Source organism: Doryrhamphus excisus, linkage group LG13 (assembly GCF_037039965.1).
Source record: "Doryrhamphus excisus strain RoL-2023G ecotype Guam linkage group LG13, RoL_Dexc_Guam_v1.1, whole genome shotgun sequence".
NCBI classification, from domain to species: domain Eukaryota; kingdom Metazoa; phylum Chordata; class Actinopteri; order Syngnathiformes; family Syngnathidae; genus Doryrhamphus; species Doryrhamphus excisus.
In genome coordinates, this window is record NC_136369.1 from 1,408,535 (window position 1) to 1,435,196 (window position 26,662).

General features: G+C 42.1%; 1 protein-coding gene across 3 annotated transcripts in view; it reads left to right on the forward strand.

The window, feature by feature from the left end:
- Positions 1-26,662, forward strand: part of cdh8 (cadherin 8) — a 119,343-nt gene that overhangs the window by 71,669 nt on the left and 21,012 nt on the right. For all 3 annotated transcript variants that reach the window (XM_058089681.2, XM_058089680.2, XM_078795791.1), the window contains exons 4-7: positions 7,634-7,753; positions 15,247-15,414; positions 15,743-15,930; positions 24,439-24,683. In XM_058089681.2, coding sequence (XP_057945664.2) covers positions 7,634-7,753; positions 15,247-15,414; positions 15,743-15,930; positions 24,439-24,683 — 721 coding nt within the window. The remainder of the gene's footprint in view (positions 1-7,633; positions 7,754-15,246; positions 15,415-15,742; positions 15,931-24,438; positions 24,684-26,662) is intronic.

A 26,662-nucleotide genomic window follows, 5' to 3' on the forward strand; every position in this document is an offset into this window, starting at 1 on the left:
CGTCACACAGCATATGATTGCACTGTGACTAATGAGATTACACTTAGCACGAGGAAATAAGCATAATTACTGGCATGTGTAAAACACGTGCGGCGCCTGAGGCTGCCATCCAATCGTGGACGAGAAGGAGACTGGTTTCTGTAGCTGGTGTGATAAAACGTATAGATTATATGATAAGTGGTGCTGACAGGTAATTACAAGCGCAGCAGTGGCTTTGGTCCCAAACTTAAATCGAGGTTAATTAAGCAGCAGTGTTTTGGACAACAAGATAAAGTGGAGTTTGTTGTGTTGAAGAAACTCACGGGCGCCTGAAAAGAACAACGTATAAACCCGGCTTACGTATACTGACACCTGCTTAGTTAGTTTCAGAGCAGCAGATCCTTTCACATGTTCAAGGATACCATCTTTATCCTTCAGGACGGTCACAATGCTTGAGGAGCCTCAAGCTTGGGAGACATGATGACAGTTAAAGCTAAAGAAGAAGGAAAAGTAAAGTCTCGTTATATCGATATCGGTTATAACGAATTACTACTTATTACGATACTATTTTCATTTCCCGGCAAATTTCTAGTCTTTTATGATATAATTAGCTCCGTTAGTACGATACCCGGTTATTATGATAATCCGGTTACTACGATGCCCTTTTCATCTCCCGCCAGCCAAGTTGGTCTGCTTATATCGATACAAAAGCAGCTTACTTACATAAGACGTTATAAGTAAGTACGACTTACTTACTTATAAGGAGCAGAGCAGAATGTGTAGTGCAGTGGAACCTTGGTTAGATATCATTCATCCGGGCCGGAAAGTCAGACTCGAACCCAAACCGAATCGGTTTTTCCCACAGGAAATACTTTTTGGGCCAAGTAGCCAAACAACACCGTAACCGAGGTAGCGTAACGCAGCGTATTCCTGGTCATTGTAAACAATACTTCCTATATATCCATGGCATATGGCTTACATGCTAATTTAGCCTGTTTTTCTCCACTTCCTTTTTTCCATTGTGGGCTTCTAACACGGCTAATCCCTGCTTTTGTGCAACCAAAGAGCCTCTCCATCCTGGCAAGTTTTTGCCGCCATTGTAATCTCCACAATGTCACCGTCTCGTAAACAAGCCGGAGAGACAATGTCCCTCCTACGGCGGAGAGTTTCCACGGCACACGCATCCGTCTCCAAAATGTCTGCGCGTTGTGGAGAGGAAGGGACGAGCTAATCTTCCGATTGGAAACGGCAGCAGAAACAATGGCTGTCCTAATCCCTCATTTTGATTTTTTTTTTAAATCCAGTGTGGTGTGGTGCATTTGAGTCCAGTGGGAGGGGAAGAAAGATGGAGCTATTTCACGCTTGGCCACTTCCACTGTTTTTATGAACCCCCCCCCATGCCCAAACCCCCCCTTCAATCCTCAGTGTAACTGAATTTATAAGTCCTGTTTGCAACAGTCACACACCTCTTAGAAGGACCAAGGTGCTTTTCATAATCAGGTGTGTGTGTGTGGGGCGCCGCCTCCGCCCCCCGCCTCCCCCCACTAGAGCGCTCTAGTGGCAGTAATTTAACTTTAGGGAAGATAAGACGCCGGCATCTCCCGGAGAAGGTGCAATTTCCTTAGCTGTCTTTCCTGTTATTCATTTGACAATTGGCAAACATCTTTGGCACATAGGATCTAATTTGCTTCCCCCCACGGCTGCACGAGTGCCCCCGTTTTAATGATTCTACGTCCTATCTGGGAAGCGTGTTCCGTCAAAGCCGACTGATGTGATCTCTTGTTTACTTTTACCACCCGTTTGGATGAAAGTTTCGCATGTGAGTCCGTTTTTCACCCAAAAGAATGGAAGCTTTTTCCAGCTTTGTGCTTTCATTGGTGTCCAAAGTGTGGCCCGGGTGCCCTTTGTGGAGTGTGGTTGTTTTTTTTAATTTACCGCTTATCCTCACAAGGGTGGCAGGGGGTGCTGGAGCCTATCCCAGCTGTCTTCGGGCGAGAGGCGGCCAGCCAATCACAGGGCACATATAGACAAACAACCATTCACACTCACATTCATACCTACTATGTACAATTTGGAGTGGCTAATTAATGTAGCATTTTTTTTTGAATGGGGGAGGAAACCGGAAAACCCACACAAGCACGAGGAGAACATGCAAACTCCACACAGAGATGACTGAGGGTGGAATCGAACTCAGGTCTCCTAGCTGCATGGCTTGCGTGCTAACCACTGCCCCACCATGCAGCCCTGTTCAATTAAAATAACACATACAATAAAATAAAGACTAAAAATGCAAAGTGAAATTGGAAATTGCCAAAATGTGCAAGTGTGCATGGTGTGTTGAATAAAGACATTCAGTAGTTAAAAACAAGGCAAACGTCAACAATTTTTCATTCATTATTCAGTCATTCATTTTCTACCGCTTATCCTGAGAAGGGTCACGTGGGGTGCTGGAGCCTATTCCAGCTGTCTTCGAACGAGAGGCGGGGTCCACCCTGGACTGGCGGCCAGCCAATCACAGGGCACATATAGACAAACAACCATTCACACTCACATTCATACCTTTGGTACAATTTGGAGTGGCTAATTAACGTAGCATTTTTTTTGGAATGGGGGAGGAAACCCACGCATGCACGGGGAGAACATGCAAACTCCACACAGAGATGGCCAAGGGTGGAATTGAACTCGGGTCCACTTGTCTGCCGTGCAGCCTGTTTTTTTTTTCATAATTCTGACTTTCTCGCCAATGATTTGGACTTTTTGTCTCATAGCTAGAAGTGACCATTGGCTTACGTGTTTACTTTCAGTGACGGAAACGTTAGATGGCGGTGGTGGCGTTTTATACAACCTGAAGTGAGCCAGTTGCACTCGGCGCCTTGAAGTGATGCTATTGTGTTTTGACAGCCATTTTCTCACTTGCTCCCTAATGGTGACATAATAATCTTGTTTCAGCTTCAGAAGGTCACCAGCATCCATTTTCCCGTGTATTTTAATAAAACACAGCACCTCGACCAAAGTTCCCGGGGTAATCCGCATAATGTTCCTGTCGTACAAAGACTCAGTGGCAGCGACGGGTGGATATTTAAGTCATGGAACACGCAGACGGCCACGTTGAAGTGTTTGTTTTGTGCTTTCTTGACAGAAACAACATCTCATTTGTCGGCCATCCAGACGCAGCAAAGGCAAGGTTGGTTGTAGCAGCGAACACGGCAGCACGAGTCGCCGTGAGACTGTGATTTAGTGGAGCGCCCGTGTCTCACATGACCACCCCCTCGTTGCCGAATAATTGGCTGGCATCAATGACAGCATCTCTCGCCGTTGAGAGCGAAAGGGCGGCCGTTTGTTGTTGTTTTTCCCCGTTGATGCTTTGCCGTAACAAGACCACATGCATTGCAGCGACTGTTAATCAATCACTGACAACCTGTGGTGGAGTACAAGAAGAAAAAAGGAGTTGAAATGCAGCGGCCATGATACACATCCTTACATTGTGATCAGACGTTGGTCTTTTCCAAGGACAGAAACACTTTTAGGGGGCATAAAAAGCATCCAGTTGGGATTTCCTTGCCTCTAATAGTCCAATCACGTTTAGGACAACGTTGCGTCCTTATTCACCCAAATAGACTGTTTAAACCACTCTATGGCAGAGGTATCCAAAGTGCCGCCCGGGGGCCGCAGGTTTTTATTGGCCCACATTTAAACATACAATTAAAGAAGAACATTTTTATTTCCAAAAATAGGGCAAAATGAAGACAAAAAGGGAATTGATGGCTGCTGGTTTGTATAATATAATATAATATAATATAATATAATATAATATAATATAATATAATATAATATAATACAATATAATATAATATAATATAATATAATATAATATAATATAATATAATATAATATAATATAATATAATATAATATAATATAATATTTTTAATATAATAATTATATTAGAACACAAAATAAAAAATAAAAAATAAAAAATAAAAAATAAAAAATAAAAAATAAAAAATAAAAAATAAATAAATAAATAAATAAATAAATTGCATTTATATACATGGATTCTACGTATTTGGCCCCCGCATCCATAGATTTTTCAGTTTTCACTTTGGACCCCCCTGCACTAAGACTATTTGAAGTCATCGGAGAACCTAAGATGAACATTTTTAGTCACCTTTGCTCAACCTAACGTGGGATTTTATAATAACAATAAAAACAATTAGCAGACCCCAGTCAACCTGAATAAAGTATATCTGAAATATTGATACTTTTTGTACACGGTTTAATTTAAAGTCATGCAAGCTTTCAGTTTTTGCTGCCAAAGTTTGACTTTGTAATATCGCACCCACCAAATCAGTCCCATTTGTTTGTTTTCTGCATGTAAAACTTTCAAATGTAAAGTAACCTTTTGGTAGTACTTAATGATGAAAACCGAGGTACATGGTCGGAGAGGCTGTCGGTGCAAATTGGCGGCCATGTTTCGGACGGTCAGTCCGCCCCACGGCAAAATATAATTCAAAATATTGCTCTACCAGTATCAAAAACATTGGGGGGGTATCTTGGTATGTTGCCATCCATGAATACTTTTTAGTTCTTGCAGTTTTTGTTGTGATATTACTAATGTTACTTATAGGTATGCACTAACGTACATGCATATTTATTGTATTTGTATTCGGACTCATTAAAGGCACACTGACGCTCCGAGAGGAAGTGATTGCTTTGCTCAAGGCTTGGTGGCCTCCTCTCTCCGAAACAAGTCTCTCCAGTGGCGTTTCCATGTCAGCGGGCTCTGAGAAGGCCAAAATACGTCCTTGCACCTGGTAAAGTCCCGATTAAGTGTGGATCACTCCACTTCTGATCTGTCCTTCAGAGGGACACTCGTGACAGACTGCGGTGGCTTTGTTCTTCCGTGCAGAATAAATGCGACAAAGACGCATCGAGTGCTTCTGTCCAATGTTTTGATTTGGTGTCAGAAGGCTGGGGCTACTTTTTGTTTTTTTTTTTTACATTTCCTCTACCCCCCCTCAACCATAGCCATGTTTTGACCAACCGTCTGGGATGTCCCTTTCTGCGACCTACAATACTGTTAAGCTCCAAAAATGTGTTTTGTGGATTGTCATTGTGTGTCGACGCTCTGCAGCAGGCAGCCGTGCGGTTCCTAAGACAGCAGAAAAAACTGTTTTAGGTTTTTTGTTTCTTCTTGGTGGTTCGGTAAATTGGCCAGTGTATTTTTTGAACTGTAAAAGTGACCACTTCAATGACTATTGGAGTTATGAGCCATGAATTATGTTTGGGAACCACCGATGTAAGGCTGCAAGTATTATTATGGTTATTTGGAAAACACTTAACAAATGCTAACCAAGGTTTGCCAAATTATGGAGACTGGAGATGCTTAATTAACGAGACGTAAGAAACACTCCTTCGTTTATCACCGCTAATTGACAAACTGATGAGGAAGGCCTGCTCTGTCCTGTCCTGGGATGTCCTCTGGAACAGGTGGAGTGGGTGGCAAGAGGGGGATGAAGAAGCCCCCCCCCAACACACACTGAATGCATTAAGGAGCTCCATTAGGGACAGGATGATTTACTTTACTTTTTAATAAAAAAAGAGTCGGGTATTGGTTGCACAGTACTTATGTACCTCGCTGTCCAACCCACCCGTTGGAAACCATTGCCCTCGGGTATCTGAAATCGAAGCTGACAGGGAGTCATGTCAGTGTTTCAGAGTTGACTTTCAGCTTTTTTGGGGAAAAGTAGCGGGTGATTTTGTTAGGGATTATTGTGCTGATCAAGTCTGGTGCTTGTGTGTCTCACCCAACTGACACCTAGTGGCCAGTGTAGAAGACATATTTGAATGACTTATATTTGTACTTGAGTTCATTTAGACATTTTATGCTTCAAAATACTTCATTCAGGCGACCAAAATGTAAACTTTTGGAAACTGCATGATGAATAAAGGCCGACTGTTATACTGCTTGACTGATGCCAGCGGCATCAGCCTTTGCAGCTCCTGTTGTTTCCCGTTCGCATCTGGCACTTTTTGGGGTTGATGTTTTTGGAACCTCTGAATCATTTCGTGTAGCAAGCCAAAAAAAAAAAAAAAAAAAACGCCACTTGGCGGGATGCTTTTCTACTACAAACCTTTTCTAGTCAGCTTTGGACAGACCCAAGTGCCCGTGGCAGCGCTCAAGCTCCCCCACGACGAGGGACCGGCTCCCTTTTGTAGTCGGACCACCTTGAAACATCTTTCGCGGCAACAATTTCCATTCCGTCTGAAGCTTCCTGCCAGCGTATCGCTCCCCTCCTCCGCGTCACGGAGCGATGAGAGGCTAGCTCGCCGCGGCCGAGTGTGAATGAGTTTAATTGCGCTAATAACTCTCTAATAGTCGTTTTCAGTACAATTTTTCAACACCTAACGGCGTATTGAACTGTCGCTAATCTATTTTGGGATTCCCCTGGAGCTTTGTGCAGAGATGATGAAGGTCCACGCGTACGTTGGGATTCATCTCATGAATGCTGGTATTGTTGGCGTGCAAGCGACGTGAAAATGGCGGCTGAGTATTCACGGTGCGCAGTACAGCTCGGGGAAACTTCCAGATGAGTCAACATGCAGAATTTAAGTCTGCAGTTAACCGGAGCCAAGAGACAGAAGCAAGCGTAATTTGAACTATAAATAGGTGACGCCATCCTTCACCGTCACGTTGGATCGCACGGCTAATCAACGCAGAATGCTTAGTGACGCTTGACGTATGTTTGAGGTCTCATGTGGGGACGCGACACATTTTTTTTTTTTTACACTTACTCTTCTAATGACAGGATTTTGGGGGCTAATATAAAAAAGTCACACCCACAGTAGAGTAAGAATAGAGGCCTGATTTTGGGATTGAGGCTGGATTTTTCTCCCCAGCAGTCAGAATGTGCCTAAGTGGTACTGACACTCACAAATAGGAGGTTTTTTTATTTTGTTTTCAAAAAAATGCGCCGTCAAAATAAGTTGCTTGGAGGTAGGGACTGGGAAAGGAAATATCTTACTCACTTCTTACCAAATCCCAGTTCAAACTTGGCAATGATTCCACAAAAAGGGGGTATTTGACTCTGGGTTTTCTCAAGTTCAGGCGTTCTTCAGCATGGTCCACATTCCCAGGACGTGTTTGTGACTACTGTAATGGTAATGGTAATGGTAATGGTAATGGTAATGGTAATGGTAATGGTAATGGTAATGGTAATGGTAATGGTAATGGTAATAGTAATGGTAATGGTAATGGTAATGGTTTAATTTCACTTGAACATGCATCAGATTCCAATTGAGTGCATCCCATAATCAGTTCCCAGTTCCACATGTCCAAAAGGAGTAGGAAGAAGCAAAGCTTATTAAATCCTACCCCTCCATCTGGTACTTTTACAATCACTAACTGTTACATTTGTTCACTTCCTGCTTTCCATAATACAGTTTAAGGTTTTTTTTTATAAATAATGTATCTCGTACGGAAGTACCCTGTGATATCAGCATCCAATGCCATAATGGGTACCATAGTAAGTGTCAATATAGTGATATATATAGCACATCATGACTGGTTCAAGACTCTTCATCCTTGTATTTAGCAAACATCAACTGCTTGTATTGTTTCTTGAATTGGCGCCCCATGTCTCTCCGCTACGCAGGTACCCCGGTGACACGAGTGACAGCCACAGACGCCGACGACCCGGTCTACGGAAACAGCGCCAAGCTGGTCTACAGCATCCTGGAGGGCCAGCCTTACTTCTCGGTGGACCCCAACTCAGGTGAGCTCCAGCCAAAGCTCTTTGTGCCGCTGTTCATTGTTTGGCCGAGGATCTGGAGCAAGATGGAGACACTGGCTCATTAAATTTAATGGGAGCTGTTAATACACTCTGCAAATCCTTTCACTACTTCCAACCAATGGAGAGCATCGTGTCGGACAAAAGTGGGAGTGAATGAGCACCACGCCCATTATGGGGCCACAATGAGAGCCAGATAGGGCTTTACAACCAGGCGCAGATAACATCTCATGGATTATTCCAATAGGCTTTTTTTCCCTTCTTCTTCAGAGCGGCGCCGGGAACGCTGGGCCGGGACCTCTTTAGTATTTCAACATCGTTCCTTTTCATTAGCCGTGTCCACTGAGATAAAGCAGCTTGTGGTGTCACCTGAGGTCGAGTGGTGAGGCGTTGCTCTTCATTCGCTGGTCGCAACATTAGGTACACGCTATCTTGTCAAGCCAATCATGGATTTCCTTTAGAGTAGTCAGTGTACAGCTTGTAAAGCAGCGTGGATTTACGAGCCGCTGAAAATGAGTCAATGCGCGGCCATTATGGTGACCAAAGATAACCGTGTCTTGGTGGCGGTGGTGTGCATGAGTGCTGCCGGCACTGGGGAGCTGTGGTTCATTGAAGGTAGCGATGAATTCCCACATGTACTGTGACATTTGTTTTTGTCCAAGATAATAAATGTACTGCAATGCAACCGAAGATTCATTTTTCTAATAGTTGTAATTATTTATTGAAATTATAATTTAAATTATACTTTAAGGTCGGTGTTAGTTCACCAATATTTTTGGGGTATAAAACTATTGAAAATAATAAAAAAAATTAAATTATGGTAAGGTCGGTGTCAAAATTCACCAATATTTTCGGAGTATAAAACTATTTAAAATAATTTTTAAAAATCCGATTGTTTTTATAATTTAAATTATGGTAAGGTCGTGTCAAAATTCACCAGTTTTTTTTGTATAAAACTATAGAAATAATAAAAAATAAGATAAAGTAACAAAAATAATTAATTGAAAGGCAATTAATTGCAATTGCTAATCAGTATTTAATTTATTATTAATAACACCATGACTGTATTAAATTGGTTATTATTAATAGTTTGAAATGATTTTTACACATTGGTTCATTTAAGACACCCCAAGTTATTCCCATTGCTTTTCTAGAGTTAATTTATTTTCATGAATTGCAATCAATTCATCCAATAGAATGTATTTAAAAATAAAAATAGCCCGTAAAATTGAAAGTTGTACTTATTACAACACTGCAAAGTAATAAGAGCGGTTTCAGCTTCTCTGTCCAGGCTGCTCAGTGTAACATCACCAAAGCGAGGCGGCCAACCACCGGCCTGGCCTGCATGCCGCCCGCCTTGGGTAAGTGTGCTCGTTGAAAAAGTGTAAGAAAATAAGCGCTGCAGTTTGCTCAGGGCATGTTTACACAATAACAAGCTCGTAAAAATTGTTTGACCCTCGTAGGCTTGTTGGAAGGTGGCCAGCTTCCTGTTGTTGTTTTCCAGGCGTCCTGCACGAGCCTGCTTAGAATTCACTTCCTGCATCCACGTCCTCACAGCAAAGCTTTGAACAGAAAAATGACAAATAACAGAAATGGCGTGCGACAGGCCGCCGTTGATTTTAATGAACGTTGCGATCTGGCCGGGATCTTCAAAAGTTAATGACGGCACAAATGGAAAGTATTATCTGCCGTATAATGGACCCTCGCGCTGAACCTGATCTGAATAGAAGAGGCTTTGTCCGCCTCTCCAGGGACAAAAGCCCCCCCCCCAACCTTCTATCTGCGGGACACATCTCGTTCTCCGCTGTTTGTGCAGGTTTAGCTAGGTCAAGCGATCATCTGTGATATATTGCATCGTTCAACAATGAGCTGCATCAAAGTCATTATTAAATCTACATAATTGGCGGATTCATAAGCAGAGCCCCGGCCTGTCTGCTAAATGCAACATGGCTGCGTTATGAATTCAAACTCGTATTGATAATAATAATTACTTCAGCAGTGTTATTAAAGCATTAAGCTACTGCAAAAACAGATTCCAGCTCGGATCTTTAATTGCTTTCCCTGCCGACGGGATTAAATAAACCACATTAATCGCAGATGAGATGGCAATGTGAGCCCATGTCAACATCATGTGCGCACATGAACGGACATACGTGTTTGTATGCGACTGGAGACACAGGTGTTTGCATTTGTGTGTGAATGGACTGATGGATTTTGGGGGGTTTTGGAACTACAGTTGATGAACGGTGTACGATACCTGGGTTTGAATGGACAGGTTTAGTCACTGTGTGTGTGAATGGACAGACAGGGCTGTACATTGTCTGTGGATATGAATGGACGGATAGTTGTGGTTAGAAAGAAGGATGTTTTCGTTTTGTGTGTATGACGATGACCACCTGTTTACCACCTGTTTACGTGACTGGACAGACATTTGTTCGTGGCATGCGTGAAAGGACAGACATATGCACATTGTCTTTATGTCAATGGACAGATGGATTTCTACATTTTGTGTCTATGTGAATGGATGAACAAATGTTACTTTTCATGTATATGCGGATGGGCTAACGATATATTTGTTAGACAGATGTTTGTTTTGTCGAGATGTGAATGGAGAAACAAATCAAGTTTACTTGTGTACGTGAACAGACAGACAGATGTATGATTTGTCTGTATGTGAATGGAGAAACAGATATTAAATTTACATGTGTATGTGAATGGACAGACGTGTACATTACGTGTGTATGTGAATGGACAGATGTGTACATTACGGGTGTATGTGAATGGACAGACGTGTACATTACGTATGTACGTATGTGAATGGACAGACGTGTACATTATGTGTGTATGTGAACAGACAGACAGATGTCTGATTTGTCTGTATGTGAATGGAGAAACAGATATTAAGTTTATGTGTGTATGTGAATGGACAGACGTTTACATTATGTGTGTATGTGAACAGACAGATGTTTGATTTGTCTGTACGTGAATGGAGAAACAGATATTAAGTTTGCATGTGTATGTGAATGGACAGACGTGTACATTATGTGTGTATGTGAATGGACAGACGTGTACATTACGTGTGTATGTGAATGGACAGACGTGTACATTACGTGTGTATGTGAATGGACAGACATGTACATTACGTGTGTATGTGAATGGACAGACGTGTACATTACGTGTGCATGTGAATGGACAGACGTGTACATTACGTGTGTATGTGAATGGACAGACGTGTACATTATGTGTGTATGTGAACAGACAGACAGATGTCTGATTTGTCTGTATGTGAATGGAGAAACAGATATTAGGTTTAGGTGTGTATGCGAATGGACAGACGTGTACATTACGTATGGACATATGTGAATGGACAGACGTGTACATTATGTGTGTATGTGAACAGACAAATGTTTGATTTGTCTGTACGGGAATGGAGAAACAGATATTAAGTTTACATGCGTATGTGAATGGACACCCTGATGTTTGAGGCATACGTGAATGGATCGACGGATGTTTGTGGCTTGACTTGACTCGATGCGTAGGCGAGCACTGGTTAAAGTTTGGGACAACAGCGCATCGTCACCTTCGGACTCGTCAGCAGTCGGCCTTGTCCTCACCGCAGCTGCGGACGGAACTCTGGAATCGGACAATGGCGGCGGAATTAGCATTCCCAGCGACGCGGGGGCTGACGCAGATGGCTCATTCAGGTGAGCCAGATGTTTTAATGAATGTTAATGGCAAATCAAAGGTAAGGGGGGGAAGCAACCATTAAGGAGTGTTTGACACTTACAACGCCAACATTGAAAGTGAAAAGCTTTGGATGAATACATGAATAAACAACAAAAAAACATCACGGCCCAATTTATCACTTGGCTAGGTGGTAAAAAAAACATCTATGGAAATGAGTGTTTGTCTATCCTCCCGTTTTGAGTGATTAGGAATTAATTTGAATAATTAACGATGATCAACTGGAGAGATGACTTGTTTGTGCCTCGTCTTATTTTTGGATTTGTTTGTTTTTGCCTGAGCGGGCCTACCTTCAAATCAGATGCTTATTACGCACCGCAAACACGCGCTAATCACACGCGCGCGCTACCGTTGCAGGAAGCGAACTTTTCCCGGGGCTTTTTGGGGCAGAATGTGGAGTAAAGTATTTTGGAATATTTGATTTGATAGGGAATATAATGGGCTCCGAGCTGAGCGGTCACTATGCAATATTTATGGACCGTTCTAGTTCAGCCGCTCTGTCCTTCAGGCTTTTCTTGGTGCTATCTCTCATCATTAGCTAGCATTTCATTGTGTGAATGGAACGACGGGTGTTTACATGACGTGCTCACGTGTTTGCCTGTTGCGTGTCTGTGAATGGAGAAACGTCTCTATGTTATGTGTGAATGGACAGACATACGTACATTTTGTGTGTATGTAAATGGACAAACATTTTTATGCGCGAATGGACAGGTGTGTGTGAATGCCAATGTGACAGACAGGTATACTCTGTGTGTACATGCAAATGTAACATATGTAACATGACATATTGGTGTTTACCTTAAATTTCAATGTGATGGGACAAACATGATTATATTATGCGTGTATGTGAATGGACAAACACATGTTTTCATGACAGGTATAGGCTGTGTGTACATGTGCGGTGCATGTGAACGGACAAACTGTCTGAACATTCTTACTTTGTATGTCTATGCGAATGGACAAACATGATTGTATTATGTATGTATGTGAAAGGACAAACATATGTTTGCATGATGTGTGAATATGATAGGTATAGGTTGTGTGTACATGTTCAGTGCATGTGAGCGGACAAACTGTCTGAACATTCTTACCTTGTATGTCTATGTGAATGGACATACATGACGATATGATACAGTGCTTGTGTAAACAAATGGACCGACGGATGTTTATATCAGGGTGTGTATTTGAATGGACTGACACTGACACCCGAAACTGAAGGAAACAGAAGTGATTGTTGATTATGATCATGGATCCCTGATTCAAAATGGCTCAATCAAGTACTAATGAAGTACTTCTGTGTACTATTGTACACAAGGTGTTTCTACGTGAAATCACCTTCTCCATACTAACCTGATGTGTCACAGTGTGAAAGAACACCAGCACATACTTCAAGATAGATATATGATAGTAGAAATAGAGATTCCAGAGTGACTAAAAGAATTGACTTGGCCGTGGGAGTTTGTTGTTTGATTCCCACTCGCAGCCATGAGTCAAGTATCGGCGTTCCTGCGGCGAGTCCTGAGTGAATTGTTGAACTAGTCGTAGCGGAGCGGTGTTATTGTGACTATTTTGTTGATATTATGTCACCAAGATGTTCCTACGCAGCAGCGCTCGGTTGAAGCCAAGGTTAGAAACGCATGGGAACGTCATTGGAGGGCAGGCGGTCCGCACCACATCCGACTAACGTTGGTTATGTCAGCCTATCATGAGCGGAGGGATCGGACTTTGGACGCTTTGTCTCACAGCTGACGTCTCGTGCAGTTTGTGTCAAGAAAGTTCCCAACGGTGTTAAAGTGCAGCCAGGATGGATTTCTATGAGCTGTGGATCATAGAAAGTGAATCAGGACAGCCAATGTCGGCTGTGTGTGAATGGACAGACATCCCGTGTGCGTGTCATGCGATAAGGCAGGTGGATTCGTACCTTTTGTTTGTGGGTCAGAGAACAGGACAGAGAAATGGTTGCATGTCGGTGGACGGCCATGTTTACAGGATTGTCCATGCAGCATTATGTGTGAATAGACTGACACACTGCATGTGTATGTTGATAGTGATAGGGCAGATTTTTTACATTCCGTAGCTGAATGGACAAACAAGTGAGGACGGTGTCTGTGTGGGTGAATAGACTGTGGTATACGAATGGACACACAGATGTTTGCCTCGTGTGAATGAACAGACAATTGTTCACATTACGCCTTTAATGTTTGACAGAGGATGCTTGCTCTGTGTGAATGGACAGACAGCTGTGTACATTATGTGTGTATACGGAAGGAAAGGCCAATGTTTGGTGTGTGTGTGTGTGTGAGTGGACAGACGGGTATTTACATATGTTGTGTATGCAAATGAACAGACAGATACTGTATGTAAATTATGCATGTACACGAATGGACAGACAATGTGTGCGTTAAGTGTGTATAAGAATGGACAGACAAATGTTTGCTGTGTTTGAATGGACAGACATATATGTATATTGAGTCTGTTACAAATGGACAGACAGTTGTTTGCTGTGTGTGAATGGATAGACATGATGTGTGCATGCTGTATGCTAATGGACAGATGGATGTGTACATTATGTGTGTATACGAAAGGCCAGACCGGTGTTTGGTGTGTGTGTGTGTGTGTGTGAATGGACAGACACAAATTTTTATTGTGTGTGTGTATGCAAATATCAGACAGATGTTTGCTATGTGGGAATGGACAGGCAAATACTGCATGTACGTTATGCAAATATGCAAATGGACAGACATATTTGTATATTATATATTGTATATTGAGTGTGTATGCAAATGGCCAGACAGTCGTTTGCTGCGTGTGAATGGACAGACAGATGTACAAGTATGTATAATGTGTATACGTGAATGGAAAGTTGGACTATTGTTGGCAACAATACACAGCCGAATTTGCTAGCATGGCTAGCAAATATGACAATAGGTCCGCATAAAAAGTTCAGACCCCCACGGTGTACGCGAACAGACGCACGATTACTGCAGCACGGCCGCCTCCTCTAAAACCATCCATGGCGTCACATTTTGTACTTTATCAGTGCTGCCCGTGACCTCCAAAAGCAAAGCTGACCCCCAAATGGCGCTCCATCTCGGCGGACAGTCGAGCCGGCCTCCAGAATAGAAAATGCGAGCGCAGACGGCCAAGCCTCTCCCCTCCTGCCCGCCTTGTTTTCGCAACGCCGTCCAAGCCTGTTCTCATTTTCCGAGGCAGCTCAGGAGCCGAGGCGGGGTGTCATGCCAAAGCCGGGCTTTTATGAGGGGTTTTATATTCATTTGATGATCCTGCGGGTCTCTGTTTCCTGAGTGGATTATCCAGAGATGCCGGTGCTGAGCCCTTTTTATATTCTGTGCTGTGGCAGAGTCAATAAGGTCCATTCTGCATACAATATTCAAGATTATACAAGACAGACAGCATAATTCACACTCAATCAGAATACAAATGACTGCGGACTGCGGAACAACATGCCGGAAAACAAGTGGATGTTTTTTTTTTTCAGTGCCCACACTTTGTGCTTTTGCAGAAAATATACCTGCGGGGAATTCTTCACCTCTGCTGGCTGCCGAGTCCTTGTTTAGGAACGTAGCGCTGTAAAATAATGTGTGTTAGCAGAGTGTCAAGAAAGGCGGACGTGAAGGTTATTGCATACTCGCATGTGTAATGTTATTAAAAGACAATGTACCTGCTGTCAGGTGCTAATCCTTTATTTTTTGGGTGTGTGTTTTCCCCTCCAGCCACAATCAAAATCGCTCTCCACGGTATGGATCGAGAGATGCGGGAGGAGTACCTGGTGGTCATCCAGGCGAAGGACATGGGAGGTCACATGGGCGGCCTGTCGGGGACCACCACGGTCACCGTCACGCTCACCGACATCAACGACAACCCGCCAAAGTTCTCCAAAAGTCAGTCCACCGAAAATTGCCTTTTTTTTCCTTTTTGTACTCATAATATGGCCATTTTTTGTCATATTATAAGGACTTTTATTTCATAACATTTAGATTTTTTTAATAAACATTTCTTTTTTTCAGTACAGTTTTTTGTCATAAAAAATAATTTAATTTATTTTTATTTTTATTTTTATTTTTATTTTTATTTTTATTTTTATTTTTATTTTTATTTTTATTTTTATTTTTATTTTATTTTTATTAGTGCGATATTTTCTTATAAAATATATTGACTATTTCTTTGTTTACTGTATTTTTTTGGTAACTTGTGTCCAAACATTGCTAGGTTTATACGACTTTGTCATCTCGGAAGACCTGCCAATTGGGAAGATGGGCGGCAAGGTGAAGGCCAACGACCGTGACATCGGCGAGAACGCGCGCTCCACGTACAACATCATCGAGGGCGACGAGCAGGGCGTGTTTGAGGTCATCACCGACGCACAGTCTCAGGAGGGGATTTTGCGACTCAGAAAGGTCAGACGCTGACAAAATGTGGCATTACAAATTTGCACATTCTCATGGTGACATTTTGAATCAAGGAGAAATATCCTCGATGAAAGTTCCTCGATGAAATATACTCTACTTGAAGCTGGGCAGGAGAGTGGTTTGTTGCCTAAAAATACTGCAGTACTGTAGACAGTATACAGTTGCACGTGTTTTTAGGCATCTAAAATTTGTAGAAAAAAAATGTAGAAAAATACTTTCCCAATAAAATGACATAACGCTACCATGTTCCTTTTCTAACATGGATTATATTGTTTTGAGGTTTGCATTCATTGAGGTGCTGCAATGACATCAGCCTCCCTCTGGGCTTTGGTCTACGGGTCCTCTGGGTCCATCTGGTGGACAGAGGTAGCATTGCACCACTAGACAATATTCGTTTATGTTTTCTCTGGTCCTCTCATGAAATGGCTTTCTCTAACTAAATGCTTTGTGGGAAAAAATATATTTCTTTCCACTTTAAATCGTATTGGTACATGTTTGTATGTTTCCAATGTATAATGCCGAGTTTCAAGTTACCGTGTGATGAGTTTAATGTCACTGTGAGTCAGACCTGCAATTTCACGAGACCAGTTTCTTCATGGTCTCGTGTGGTGTGGCTGTTCACCTGAATTCATGGTAATCATAATAAAACTACAGGACATGCATAAACAGCAAAATATTTCAAGACATACCAACAAATAATGCAATTACCTGATTACGTACTGTTCCGGCTTTTGGGGGGTGCACCAGGGACCACTAGTGCTTGGCCAAAAATCAAGTAATTGATCCACTCGTACAAATGTCTCTTTTTCAACCAATGCTAGCTCCCCCCTCTCCAAAATCTCCTGCGATCAATTCAGCTGATCAAAAGTTTAAGTCCAAAACCTTTCAAAACCCAAATCTTGACAAGAATGTGGATTGATTGTGATTCAGTGTCAGGCATTCATGATCTCTTGATGGCAAAGGCAAGACATCTTCCTCTCTTTGAAGGCGGTGGGTCGTTTCAAACTACTGAAAATCATCCTGAGTCAAGTGTTCGACCCAAAATAAATATCACGAGGAGCCGTAAAGAAGTGGCACCATCCCAGGCCGGCCCAGATGAAGGTTGTTAGATCTGGGAGAGAAGTCTTCAAAATGTCCTCCAACTCCGCAAAATAGTAATTAGCAGGAGAGCACCAAACATGGGACATTGAAAGGTGGAAGAAAGTTTTATTCTCCCTTGGTGGTCCTAGTGGGTTCCAGGAGATCCACCTGAGATGTTTTCCATACGGCACAGTGGAGGCGGTGCCATTGTGATCCTTCCATGGAACAATGGAGCTTCAGGTTACACAGGGGCGTCAAGCGGTAGCCGGCTACGTGGAGATGTTGTAGGGGGCATCCTTCATGACCGATGGCCCTCGTCTGCGTGCTAGCGGCATCGCAACTGGCTTGTCAACATTTCACAAAGGACTTCTTGCAGAGGAATAAGCCCTCATCTTAGTCCAGAACATTTGGGGATGGATGGCAATGGACGTTTACCACCTGGTGCTAAATTCCCACTAGCCTCCTGGAAACACTGGCATCAAACATGCTCAAAGTGATGAATAAGAATGCCAGCCCATTTTGCTTTGACGCTTGTTTGCATTATATCGCTTATTCAAAATGTTTTCGTCTCGCTCCCATTCCTCCTTTTTGCATCTACCTCGAGATCCGACAGTCCAAATCGTCCATTCTTGACATCTTTCAACTGGTCTTAAAATTATTATCGGGAAGAAAACAACAACAAATGTTGAAATTCAACACAGAAGACAAATATGGCTGCTGATCCCAGCCTTGGATCGCCCACACCTCGCGCGTATTAGCGACCGCACAAACAAGGAAGTGGTACCGTCAGCCTGGCATTCATTAAAAATGCTGCCTATTCATGAGATCATCTCTGCAGCGCGACACCGACTACATCTCGTACGCGGCACAGACAGCGCTCTGATTATTTCCTGCCGCATAAAAAAGCTGCAACCATCCCGGCCCGGATATCATGGCGCGCCTTTAAATAATTAGAGCACCCAGTTCCATATCTTGTGCATACTGGAGTGTGCGGAATTTGCATTTGCAAGCCTCCACGTATTCCAATAACGCTGTGACCCGTAAGCAAGCTTAAAGCACATTCAAGGGCGTCACGACATCCTATCAGCGTGGAGGGACTATTTATAAATGTATGTATTCCATATTCCGTGTCTATAGGCGCCGGCTTTGTAGAAGAGATTAAACGTATCGATTCATGGACGGGTGCTCCGAAATCTGGGCTCTGTCTGCAGGAAGTAAAATATTACAAAAGCATCGGAATGTTTTTATTGTTTGTTTTTTTGTTGCGTTGTGACGTAAATTGCCATTTTCCCAAGGACACGCGGTGTGACTTAGTTAAAGTGCCAACAATGAAGCAAGCGTGGGAGGCCCGCCACGCACAAGAACTCAGCCGATCCGCAAGGGATGACGGAAGAAGAAAAAAAAAAAAACCCATCAATGCAGGAACAAACTGGAGACGAAGTCATAAAAGCAGCAACTGTTGACAAAGCAAATGTCAGATGTGTTTAGCTTGTAGGCAACTTCCACGTCCCGGCTTCTTCTTGTCTGAGGGGGCGTTTCAGAGCTGCTGTTTTCTTTTTGGCATTCTTTCACAAAGCCAGATAACTGCTAAGCTGCTTCTGACTTCACCTTGGATCCGAGTGAGGGTGGCAAGTAAACATGGAAGGTACACCGCTGGCACAAAGTTTGGGATATTTCAGCTTTCCGGCATGACATTTCAGGATGAAGCTAAGTCGTCCCTCCTTTGTCGCAGTCGAGTGGTTCCAGACATCGGGTCCTTATTTATAAATATTTTCATCGTCAGAGACCTTCTGATACAGTTTTTAACATTATCACAGCCCTCTACACATGACATGACCTTTCACCTTTACACTGGTAGTACTCATTATACTAGACATAATACAGGACACATGATATTTAAGAATATAGACTCACACTCAGATTGCCATGTTAGCATGGGGAGTTTTGGGAGGGGGTGCCATCTTTGTACTTTGGGATGAGTTCTTTCGTGAATGTAATATTTTTTGGCCCCATGGCGGGTTATTTAGCACTGATGGAAGGATACGGTACAGGGCTCGGTCTTCATGTGCAATACGCAACATTACGAAAGCAGTACAAAGCAGTACAAAAACCTCAAACACAAAACCTGAAATACTTTAGATGAAAACCAGAGTCTGTGCTCGAAATCCAAAGTTTGACTGTACCTTTAAAACGTCTGGCTACACAATCTGGATAGTATGGTGTTTAGGTATTGTTAAGTGTAATTGTATTTTTTAGTACAATAAACAATAATTATGCTGTTTGAATTGCCAACTGATATTAGTAGCGCATGATTTATTTAGTATGATTTATCAGTATTGGTTTCTGTGTAATGCAAAATGGGGGCATCGTGTGTCAATCATTCTGATGATGATGATGTTTTGTTCCATTTTACGAGCCATTCCTGTGTCATTATTCCGCCGATGTTAAAGTTTAGATGCTGCAGCCTGAGGTGTGCGAGTCCCGAATAGATAACGACATTAAAGAGCTTTTGTGGAAACGTTTATTGATCAAACTCCTGGTCGGAGAGGGCCACGACCGGTGGGAGAGCGGAGGGGGTTGTGTATTTTTCAGCTTTTTGGGGGTTTTTAAGCTTTTTATCAGCGTGCCCTCAGGCCTGCAGAGGGATGTTATAGCGGGATGCTGAGCTTTCACCCCTGCAGGCCTCAACTCAACTTTGAAGTCTTTTAAACGCTCTGCCAGTCCATCTGGATTTGGTGCCGCCACTTGAGAGAGGATGGAGATGACACGTCAGGACTGCCTAGGGGGTGGGGGGGTCGCAGACCACCAAAATATCGAGTCGTCAGTGAGCTTTGATGTTGCGCTTCCGTTGTGAGCAAATGTTTACTCATTAGCTCAAAGCTGATCACCGATACAAAGGAACACATGGAGTATTAAAAAAATCACTTTTTCCAGGGTTAAATATCATAAAGCCTTTATTCTGTACATTATTCTAAGGCAATGTTGGAGGTCGCATTTTACCATTCATACTGTGCATGTCACACACAACAAAAATTAAGCTAAACCAATTCGATTTCTGTTGGAAAACTTCAATGTTCCCTGTTTGTTTCGTTCGGTGAAATGGACGACCGAGGCCTGTCACGATCATCCAAAATAATCAATTAAGTTTATTATGCTGGCCTCAAAAAATGGACATGGCGTGCATGCGTGTATGTTTCTCTACTTGTCTGTTTCACTGGCTAGATTAGGGGTGGGCAAACTACGGCCCGGGGGCCACATCCGGCCCGCCAAGTGTTTGAATACGGCCCGCCCAATCTTTCCAAAGTATTTCATTTAAACTCAACATACAACCTGAACTCAACATCAAGTCTGAAGCAGATTCCTCAGTTTCCATCACACCACTGTAGTAATTAAAAAAATATATATTTTCATTCATAAATAATTTTCCCATAAGAAATTGTGTAAATAATCTGTTCCAGTGTCAAACTGAGGCCATCATACAACCTGTGTATGATGTGTTTGTAGTCACATTTGAACTAGTTATGTGTGATGCTACATTTTTTTCTCCTGTGAATCCAAAAAGTGGCATTATGATTAAAAAAATCACTCGGGTTCTTGCTGTAACATTATAGTATGATCACTTGAATGGCTTCATTTTATTTTATTCATGAATATACTTTATGTTTAGTTTATTCTATTCAGACTGAGGTTGTTAGGTCGACAAGACTTGTCAACTGCCGGGTCTGTGGGTCGAGGGTTGGTAGCTGAGGAGGCCTCCTACAGCCACGCAGGTGTAGTTGTGACCATTTCAATAAAAATGGTGCCATCATTGTCGCTTTCATGGTCGCACATTACTGGCCCAGTTAGATCTTCTCTCTTTTCTGCTAACAGCCTTTACGGCCTTTTGTGGAGAATGACTCACAACTACAAAGCAATTTGAAAGGTTTTAGAATTTTTGCAGACGACACCGCTCTCTAATGAAGGTCAAAACAGGCGGGAACGATGAAAACACCGACGATGAAAAGCGGCAACATCCTTGTCCACTTACTCACCTAATGAGATCCGATACAAGAGCTGTGCCTTTGCAGCGACAGTCGTGGTATTTATGGATTGATTGTGGTTGTGCTTTGCAGCATTCAGCTTCGGGAAGGTGGAAAGATGTAATAATAATAATAATCATGTATTGCAACACCAATGACTGCTATAATATTTACCGTGGATGATGTCCAGTAAAACAGAGAGGGTTCTTAAAGCTCCCATGTTCTGCCAATGTGACTTTTTAATGATGCTATATTATAAATAATTATAATTTCATGTTTTTTCATATGCTATATAGTATATATAATTAGTTAAATAAATATTATAATAAAATCATTTTTTCAATAAATATTTATTTTAATATATATATTATTTATTATAATATATATTTTAATATATATATTATAATTAATTAGGTTTTCATGTTTTTTCATATGCTATATATATATAATTATTTATAAATATTATAATAAAAACATGTATTTAAAAATATTATACTATTTATAACATTTATTATTATCTTATTATATTTATTGTAAGAAGTATATATATATATATACAATATTATAAATAATTATGCTTTCATATTTGTCCATATGCTATATATGATAATTTATAAATATTATAATAAAATATTTATGTTGATACATATGATAATATTTATGATTTATATTTATTATATATATTATATATATTTTATATATATTATAATTAATTAGGTTTTCATGTTTTTTCATATGCTATATATATAATTATTTATAAATATTATAATAAAAACATGTATTTTAAAATATTATACTATTTATAACATTTATTATTATATTATTATATTTATTGTAAGAAGTATATATATATATATATATATATATATATATATATAATATTATAAATAATTATGCTTTCATATTTGTCCATATACTATATATGATAATTTATAAATATTATAATAAAATATTTATGTTGAAACATATTATAACATTTATAATATTTATGATTTATATTTATTATAATACATATAATATACAATATTATACATATTTATACTTGTTTTCAAATAAATATATATATATATATATATATATATATATACATTGTTATGCAGTATGTGATATGTCATCTGTTAAATATGTTATATGAGATATATCATCTATTGCAGTCTGCTGTCATTATTTGAGTGACAGAAGTGCTTTTGAAAAAATTCCAGCAGCAGATGTGCAAGGTTGAAGCAATATCGGGGCGGGTAGAAAAGGCTTCAAAGATGTCTTTAGTTCCGTGCACCTCTCCTCCAGTTCCACATCACCACTCTGACCATCCTCAGCCTCAAACAGCCTCCTTTTTTCCACCGCTAACCTTTGAATGGAAGTGTTATCCGTTGGATGGAGGTCTCGTCACGCTCCTCACTCCTTCCCGGCACAGATGGCGGGATCAGAGGGAGAGAAAGGAAAGGGAAGCGTCAGGCGGCCGGCGGCTTGATGATGAGGAGAAGGAGGATGCTGGGGGGGGGAGGAAGGGATGATGAAAGTGTTCCAAATGGCTGTGCGGGACCGTGCAGGGGTGACGCTCATGGAGAAGCTTCAGGGGCTTCCACTGCACTTTTTTACTAAGGTAAAAAAAAAAGTGTCTACCAGCTGGACCTGCGAGTCCTCATCTGACCCGAGGGACAGAAGCTCTCATCCTCTCACTGGCCCCCACAGCTCCAGAGTTTGGATTGGCCTATAAATCCCCGTTTGGAGACACTTGTGCATTATATATCATGGAAAAGTGTCTCCAAACTTTTGTTTGATATGTTATGTACTACCGTCTCACTCAATTGTTTGCTTGACTATTGAGAGAATTTGGATGCTCACCTACTGGCCCTGTGGAAATACCGCTGTGTAAAAAAAAAATTGTAGGCTTTGCTACACATCTTCATTTTTAAAAAGGCTTGGATGATTTTTGTATAAAATATGGCAAGAAATACTTTATGAACACCAAACATGAAAAATATATTACTTGTTTGCTTTGCTTTCGAGGGAAGAGAAGCTGAAGCTTGTGTTGGTTAAACCCCCTTCCTCATGGACATGCTAACACAGGGGTGGGCAAATATTAATATATGTATTATATATTATGTTATATTTTATATAACACTTTTTTATGCTTATAATTTTCCTTCAGCTGTCCCTTTTTTTCGGCAGTACTTAAACATCAGACCACATCAAACTATGTAATTCTTTTTATTTAATTATTTTTTTTACTAAATAAGATAAGTCATGTTGCCAGATTGTACGTTCAAAGTTGAAATCCTTAGAAAGCAACTGGCAGGCCGGATTCAAACGCTTGGTGGGCCGCATGTGGCCCCCGGGCCGTAGTTTGCCCACCCCTGTGCTAACGCCTCCGACCCGCTCCTAGCTAGATCATCGCAACACACGCGCTGCTTTGTCAAGATACCAGGCTTCACTACACATCTTGTTTTTTCTAAATGCTTGGATTGAAGCGTTTGAAAACAATATTCAGTAATATGTGTATCATGTGTTTCTAAGCTTTTTATTATGCAAAAAAATTATGAAAAAAAACGCTGTCACCTAGCTCACTTGTTTACTTTGCTTTTGAGAGAAGAGACCCTCCAATGCTGACTTTTCAAGTTGTGCCTTTGCATGACATCATGGGGGCTGTAGGTTTGATCATTTTGTTTTTGCATCATCTGAGACCCCCCCCCCACACACACACACACACGCCCCCCCACACACATCCCCCCTGGCTCCATACTTTTGATTTCCCTATCAATCCCAGTTATGAAGCGTAGAAGTAACGCGATACCTTTATTCTCGGAGAGCGAGAGCGACATGGTCACGGCAGGTGTCCTCTGAGATGCGGGGGGAGTAAACTGGGACTGTTTTGGTTTTAAATATTAATGACCTGCCATCTGTAACCAAAACAAAAATAGCAGTCACATGCTGACACGGCCCGGACAAAATGTTTTGACTTCCCTTTGGAAGGGTTGTACATTTCTTGTCAGCCTCCACGGAGCGCCTGCTTCTATTGATTTTATGTTAGCTGGCCGGGAAGGCGGAATACCGACACTAATAATCTGCTGTCAGTGAGGGCGTAAATAAAAAGATGTGCAGAATAAATTGTTTGGGCCTAAAATGAGTGATTTGCTTAAAAGCGAGACTCCAAAGTCTGACAAATGCAGATGTGTCAAACTGTCAAATAAATAATGTCCGTCTTCTCCCAGTTTGAAGCTTGCAATGACAATATGAACACCAGAGTCCGGATCCCACTTTTCAGTAATCGTACCACATTAAGAGTTTGGAAATTGCTTTTTCTTACTGCTTGTTAAATATTTAGACCAAATTTGCACTTAACTCATAACTCCTGCTTACTGGCTTCTTGTTTTGTGTCCTCGTGCCCCACTTGCAGGCGTTAGACTTCGAAAGCAGGAGGACCTACACGCTGAAGGTGGAGGCCACCAACGTGCACTCGGAGCCCGGCGGCGGACCCTTCAAGGACACGGCCACCGTCAAGATCACCGTGGAGGACGCAGACGAGCCGCCGGTCTTCACCAAACCCGTTTACATGCTGGAGGTCAACGAGAACGCGCCCATCAACACCGCCATCGGTACGGTCAGCGCCAGGGACCCGGACGCCAGCGGCAGCCAAGTCAGGTAAGGTCGATGGTTCTGTTTTTGAGCGCCGAACGTCAGAAAAATCTACCGTCTCTCTCCTTTGTTTGCTTTGCTTTTGAGAGAAGAGGCATTCAAACGCCCGTTTTTCAAGTTGACTTTTCACGATGTTATGATGAAAAAACTTTGTCCCACCCCAGACAGGTGAGCCCACCTTGTGTATCCTGTATCGGAGCAGCAGTTTGTTAAAAGAGGCTTCGCTACACATCCTTTATGGCTAATTGGTGAGGGTGGTTGGATATGGAGTTTTTTTCTGTGTGGACAAGGAATAATATTTTGTTGGGATGAGGTTGGAATCTGGGTGGTTAGGTGGGTGGGACTGGTTTTGACTTCTTCCCACTCCCATTTTTATTTGTATTGATTTTGGTTAGATTGTTGTGTTATGTTCAAAATAAACTAAACTAATTCTACATGTTGGCTAATTTCATGAAACTTGGCCAAGATGTTTTTGTTTCAGTCCGATTTTTTCATTCAATGATCCCAATGAAGCTTCAGGTTGTGCAGGGGTGTCAAACGGCAGCCGGCTATGTGGAGATATTGCAGGGATATCACCCTCATGATATATAGCATCTTTAACGTTGGACAAGCGCAAGGTTAAAATGAACGTGGCATTTGGCAAAAGCAGATAACGCCATCCGAGACTGGTGTCGATAAACACAGCGAAAAGTACACTACCAGTTTTCGGGGCATTTTGACATTCCGGTGACATCAGAGTCATGCGACGTTGAGGCTGCACCTTCCTTGCGTCCCAAAATGTAAAACAGTGCAGAGTAAATCTTGTAGGACGCCATGTTTCATATCAATCCCAAATTATGATGCGATTATTATTTTTATTATGTGTGCACTGCGCCTACTTTTCCGTCGGCCAGACAAATTACAGTCCCGAGTCTCTGCTGCGTCTCTTCGCCTGAAGTTCAGGAAGAGGAGGACAAATCTTTTCATTCTCTGTAATGACTTGTTTAAGTCAAAGAAAAAAAAATGACACTGAAGCAATTAAATGCCTTGAAGCGCGTGACCTTTAGCGACAGCGTCCAGGTACCTTTTGGAGGCGGCCCACCACTTAAGGACCGTTCTCATTTCCACAAATGCAGAAGAAGAAAAAGAAAAGTAGATTATGAGTTGAAGGCGCAGCAACTTCCTCCTCCTCTGCGTCGACAAGGGCACCTTGGCGACAGGTTACGCAGGCAATTTCTCTCCGTACTCCGTCTCGGCATTTCATTAATTCCCCCGCCGCTTGCTGACCGCGTTCAACGAGACAACACGCAACAGGTCGTGCGTAATTGCGTGGCGGGCAGAGAGCAGGCTGCCTTTCATAGTAGATTGCTGTTGGACGTTCGATGTCCCTCCCTGGTAGCATCCTCATGTTTAGTGATGAGATTGCTGGGAATGGAGACCCCCCCCTAATTCCCCCGCCTCCTTGAGGTTGCAGGGTGTCCCGCCCGGGGAATTATATTTCACATATGAGGACATCCTTTGATTCTGCCCGTTTTTTCTTGTATGCTAACTTGGCTAAATGTTTATTTGAGTCTCGTTTAGTGCCTTGCATAAACTAGCTTTGGGAAACGGAGGATCGAACCAGCAACCTCCAGATTAGGAGATGACCACTCTGCTGCCCCCCCGCTGTTAGCTATTTGACAACGCTCATTTGTAACTTTTCAGAGTCTCAAAGGGCAAAGAAGCCAAAAACCCACTTCCACACACAATGGGAGAAGCTTTTCCCACTCAATCTTAGCAATGGCATGTCGGTCTTGGCCATGGCATGCGCGTCTCGGCCTTGGCATGTCAGTCTCAGAGATAGGAGTTCGACCCAGCAACCTTCGGGTTTAGGGGACGACCGCTGGAGTTGTCAAAACCGTCAAAAGATGAAGGCCTGGAGTCCAAACCCTGCCTGATGAATTGACCGCATGTGAAACACAGGAAGTGACGCAACAATCAGTACTTGTGTGCGTATTCGTATTTGT